The 5,470-nt window shown below is 39.3% G+C and overlaps 2 protein-coding genes across 2 annotated transcripts in view; one reads left to right on the forward strand and one right to left on the reverse strand.

The window, feature by feature from the left end:
• The window catches only part of LOC144955918 (uncharacterized), an 18,292-nt gene extending 14,297 nt beyond the window's left edge, over positions 1-3,995 (forward strand). Inside the window, exons 5-7 of the mRNA XM_078886179.1 lie at positions 995-1,148; positions 2,121-2,203; positions 3,844-3,995. Coding sequence (XP_078742305.1) covers positions 995-1,148; positions 2,121-2,203; positions 3,844-3,995 — 389 coding nt within the window. The remainder of the gene's footprint in view (positions 1-994; positions 1,149-2,120; positions 2,204-3,843) is intronic.
• LOC144956069 (tyrosine-protein kinase RYK-like) overlaps positions 1-5,470 on the reverse strand; it is a 165,245-nt gene that overhangs the window by 97,758 nt on the left and 62,017 nt on the right. The gene's annotated exons all lie outside the window — the stretch shown is intronic.

Raw genomic sequence — 5,470 nt, forward strand, 5'->3', positions numbered from 1 at the left:
CCTACAGCAGGACTCAAACCAGAGACCTACAAACTATGAATTAGACAACGGATATCGTACCACTATACCACAACAGTAGTCTTCAGACCCATTAGGCTCATGGAGCCGGAGTTTATCCCAGTTTCTATAGCATGAAACAGACAATATAGCAATTGCTTGCTATCACAAAGCACTTTCCACCAAATCTAACAGACTGAGCTACCCAACCACTGCTCAGTGGACAAGGGGTCAGGAATTGATCTCAAAAGCACCCGGGATCAATCTCGGTCCCTTGGCGTGTGAAGCAAGTACACTACCAACTGATCTATCGGGACCCCCTCAAGACAACAAAGCCACACAGGATATCACAGGCCCAGTTGTAGACTTGATGACAACAATCAGGGATGCCAAATGCCAGGATTTTCTGGGGGAAGAGGGGGGGTCACACCTCAAACGACAGCTCAGCAGCTATTCCTGTCTCCCAGAAGAAGATCACTGAAGGTCCTTGTTCTCCAGACAGAAATGTTATTATTGGAGTTGAAACAAAGCAACAAAGGCAGCATACACTTGCAAAGGAAAGAAAGGGGCAGGATTAAAACAGCAAATGGTTTTGGTTTGTTCATTTCAAAAGGTCGTTTTAGATGAGATGTGATTCTGTGATTATTTTCAGGATTTTCTTTTTTTCAAAAATCATTTGGCATCCTTGAACAAGGGGATAGTGTGACTCAGTGGTTTGGTCTTTGCCTCGTACCCAAAAGGTACCGAGTTCAACTACCCGCCTTGTTGTGTAGCCTTGAGCAAATCATCTTTCCCTAGCTCACTTTGAAGCGCTGCACTGCACCAGGGTTATTCCAGTCTTCCCTTGGAATAGACCATAAGACAAATTTCCCCTATGGGATGAATAAATGGAATTTTAATTTAATTTTTTTTTTTAATATGTATATATTTTTTTAAAACATAATAAAATATGTTGATTTAAATGTTTAATTTTCTTTATTTTCGGACACATCCCCAGGCGATGAAGACAGTAACACGTCTACACACATCTTCTACGCTGCTGTTGCCTCATCCTGTGCCATCATCATTCTAGTGGCCCTGGCCGTGGCCGGTTTCTATATCAAATCACAGAGAAGTGGCAATGAACGATATTCCAAGAAAATGAATGGATAGTGAGTGAAATAAGGCTGAGAGTGTTCAATTCACCAGAAGGCAAAATCTGGTCGATGTTTTTCCCTTTTTAAAACGATAAATGAAATGAAATAAATATTTTTATATGGTAGCGGTTTGAAGGGTTAGGATTATTGTTTGACTCTGCGATATGATTGTTTGTTTCAACAGGGCTGTCTGCCCTGAGCAAGTCACATTCCCCTACTCACTTTGTGGCATTGCGCTGTGGCTGATCACCTGGGATATTCCAGCATTCTCTTGGAATAAAAAAGAAATCCTGAGCTTTTATCTAGTGCAACATCCACTAAACGTGCTCAAGGCCCTTTGCAATTGGTCCCTGACCAACAGCAACCCCTAACATGAATAATGAGACATTACATCTGCTAGGCCATATTACAATTTTTTTTTTTTTGACAGAGACAATGCTGTTACAGGCCAGGTACTCAATTTACACCTGAGTACGGTGAGAGAATGTGAGTAAAGAGCCTTTTCCAAGAATTCAACTATGCGCTGGATGAGGCTCGAACCTAGGACCTTCCGATCCGAAAGCGAGTCTATCAATCTGTACAAAACAATTTTATAATGTTTTATATTTGCCAACCCCCAACCCTATGATATATCCACAGCTAGCTCACATTGCGCACTGCACTGGGACTAACGCCTGGGTTATTCCAGTCTTGCCTTGGAATAGACACTAAAGACAAATTTCCCTTGGGGATGAATGAAGGAAATTTTATTATTTATTTTTATTTTATTTAACTAGATATTTTGGTTGTACACTTTTTTGGGGGTTATTTTTAAAATTTCTTTTTTCGTTATGTTGGAAGATCAGGACATAAATAATGATGGTAATAATGATGATTAATATGTTGATGTTTATGTTGATAATTAAGCTGCGTATAAGGATGATAATATTGTTGTTGATAACGATGTTGACACCATCCCATCCCCCACCCCACCCCTACCCTTCACAGTGACAGTGGTAGCTCCCAGGCATTGACAGCACAGTGTCAAACCTTCCTACGTCCAGACACACCCAACAATGTCAGCGGTGCCGGTAAGTCGTCCATCCATACTCTTCTCTTTGACTTACATTGTAATAAACTCCCATTTTAACTCTTTCAGGCCCATTGGCTGCACTGTGCGGCCAGAGCAGAATCTGTTCCACTGGCCAATGGCCGCATCGTGGGGCCAGTCTTGAAGGGCCAGAATGATAATGTAATCCAATCCTACTTTCTACAAAAGTACTATAAATAGAACCAATGGTATCATTTCTTTCATCAGAACGTCATCAATACTCTTCTCTTTGACTTACTCTTTATCTTTGAATGGCTGTGTGGTCTATTGGTTTGACACTCACCTTCGTATTAGAAGGTCCTGGGTTCGATTCCCCTATTTCTGAGCGGCACATAGTTGAGTCCTTGGAGAAGGCTCTTTATTCACATCCTCTCACCGTACTCTGGTTAAAATGAGTACCAGACCATTAACATCATTGTATTTGTCTGAAAAAAATTATAATATAGCCTAACAGGTGTCTTCTTGTCCCATCCTACATGTTGCGTTATGCTATTGGCTTGGGACCTCCTGTAAAGTGCTTTAAGCATAACAAGTTGATATTGTGCTATATATAAAAATAGCTCAAAGCTCAATAAGCAAATGGCAGATTAAGATGGACAAGAGATATTTAAAATCAACTGATAGTTGTTCACCAAAGGTATTTATTAAAGGAGGAATAAATAACAATGTGAAATTGAATGTAAGATTCAATTTAATATACGAAAACAGATAAAATTGACATTTCGGGTTTCCACTTTATCAACAAAACAGGATGAATGAAACACTACAGACGAATGAGATAATGTGGTAGTGGCGTTGTTACGATGAATAAACAAAAACATTGATGGGCAGGAAAAAGTATGCTCCTTTGTAAGGAAGCACGAATTAAAATAGAACAATTGATATTTATAAAAGGTGCGCAATTAATTAAGTCAAAAGAGGAGAGGCGGGGAGGAACTGTGTAATGCAGTATAGAAAGTAACATTCAATTTCACATTGTTTTTTATGTCTTCGCATTTGCGTTTCGACAGCAACATTTACATTTATTCAAAAAGGAAAGTTTTGAGGCATTTCTGAAATGTGTCAAAGCTATCAGACAGTCTCAAAGCTTCAGGGAGAGAACTCCAGCTTGAAGGACCGAACTAGGAGAAGACTCTGCCCCCGTAGCCCTTCAATTTTTTTATGGAGGATAGAAGTGAGATTCGAACTTGTAGATTGAGTGTTCTAGAGCAGTAGGGAAGAAAAGTGTGATGTCAAAAAAACGGTTCCTATTTCATAGGAAGTGTAAAACCACTCTTCCAGATGACTGGATACATACATTGTGTAATTCATCTTCTGGTGTCAGAGTGATGGCATCTTATTTTCTAGTCTATATGCTGCTGGTCGTCAATAAAGGTCATCCATCCTCGCTCTTTTACGTCCCGTAATCCTAAGAATCTGTCTTTTTTACATCCTGCTACTGAAATAGTCATTCCACCTTTATGTAACCTATTCATTATTATTAATACTCGGAAGGACTGGTTACAGACACACTACCAAGGATTTAGTAACCAAAAGAGTGGAGGGTGTGACGTCACAACTTTTCTTCCCTATTGGAGGGAGTAATTTTAATAATCTCTATCTTTTTCACCCCCCACCCAGGCATCCCTCAAGGATATCGGAGAGGCATCTCACCAGCCGTGGACCTCAAACCCACCGACGTCAACACGGTTCTCAGTGAAATTCTTATTGACAGGAAACGCATTTCCCTGGGAGATTTAATCATGGAAGGTCAGTACATGTGTCAGTCCTGATGGTGACGAGAGGTGAAAATGGAGGAACATTTTGTAACGATTGCCTTAAAAGTTTAAGCCAAATTAAGAAATTAAGGAGCAGGCACCGGTGTAAGATAAAGATCTGAACAAGTGTGCATGAACGGTGCCAAACAAAGCAAGAAAGAAAAATATAAGAAAAAAAAAATCAGTCGACTTCAACGGTTGAATCGAATCTCAGACCTTCTGATTATCGGTCAGACGTGCTAACATTACATTCAACTGATTTTTTTTGGATGATTTTTTTTTCTTGTGCTTCTCTTTCTTGCTTTGTCTGGCATCTTTCATACACACTTGTTCAGATCTTTAAGTTTAAGTTCCATGTTTACTTCTCTAACCCCCACTTTTAGAGTGGTAGAGATGATAAACTATCAGTGATACCCTAGCTAACTTTTCTGGAGAGTGGGGAAACTGTATCTATTTGCAGCTATGTGGTCTAGTGGTTTGACACTCGCTTTCGGATCGGAAGGTCCTGGGTTCGAGCCATACTCAGGTGTAAAATGTGTACCTGGCTGCACTGTGCGGCCAGAGGAGAATCTGTTCTACTGGCCAATGGCCACATAGTGCGGCCGGTCTTGAAGGACAAGAATGATAATGGAATCCATTCCTACTTTCTACAAAAGTACTATAAATGGAACCAATGGTATCATTTCTTTCATCAGACCGTTTGATTGGTCCCTAGGGGGGTATTTTAATTGAGATTTTGCGCCGAATTCGAATGTCGCTTTGTCATAGCTTGTCATTCCCACGCTGCCTCAATCAGGTGTCAGCCATTTTGTGACAGAAATGCGAATATAACTTCAGCGCTGAAAGATTTAATGCAAGTTATCCTTCCCTTCTTACTCTAAAAGCTGATGTAAACCGAATAATGTTAGCCTTTTCTTTACATGTCTTAACTCACTCAACCCTAACACCGACTATATCTGTTGTTTACCCGGGTTACTTTTACCCCATGCCTATTTATTACATTTTTCTGAGACAAATTATAGGCGTAGTGTCATGTTAATGCTAATGCTAAAGCTAATGTTTTTAGATTTTACATGTTAATGGTAGTTAAATAAAACTATCTATGTACATGCTCATTTTTAATACATTTTTCCAATTTTGAAAAGTAGCAAAAATCTCTAGGATTGAATGAGTTAAATCGAGAAGTCCTCATGATGTCAGACATTCTATGAGCATCGCATGCTTTGTAAAGTACATTTACCAAATGTAACCCAGGTGTAAATGAGGACCTGGTCAGAATCGACATTGTCTTTGTCAAAAAAAAAAAAAAATTGTAATAATGCTTCAGTGGTGTCATGTCTTCGTCCTACAAGTTAAGTTTTCCTGTTGGCTTGGGACCAGTTGTAAAGTGCTTTGAGCATACTTACATTTGTTGTTGTTTGTTTTTTTTTTGCTAATTTTTATTTTAATTTTAAAAAATATTATTCTGTTTTATTTTCTACCTATTTGCC

Source organism: Berghia stephanieae, chromosome 10 (assembly GCF_034508935.2).
Source record: "Berghia stephanieae isolate SIO BIC M18660-M18661 chromosome 10, UCSD_Bste_1.3, whole genome shotgun sequence".
Classification (NCBI taxonomy): Eukaryota; Metazoa; Mollusca; class Gastropoda; order Nudibranchia; family Aeolidiidae; genus Berghia; species Berghia stephanieae.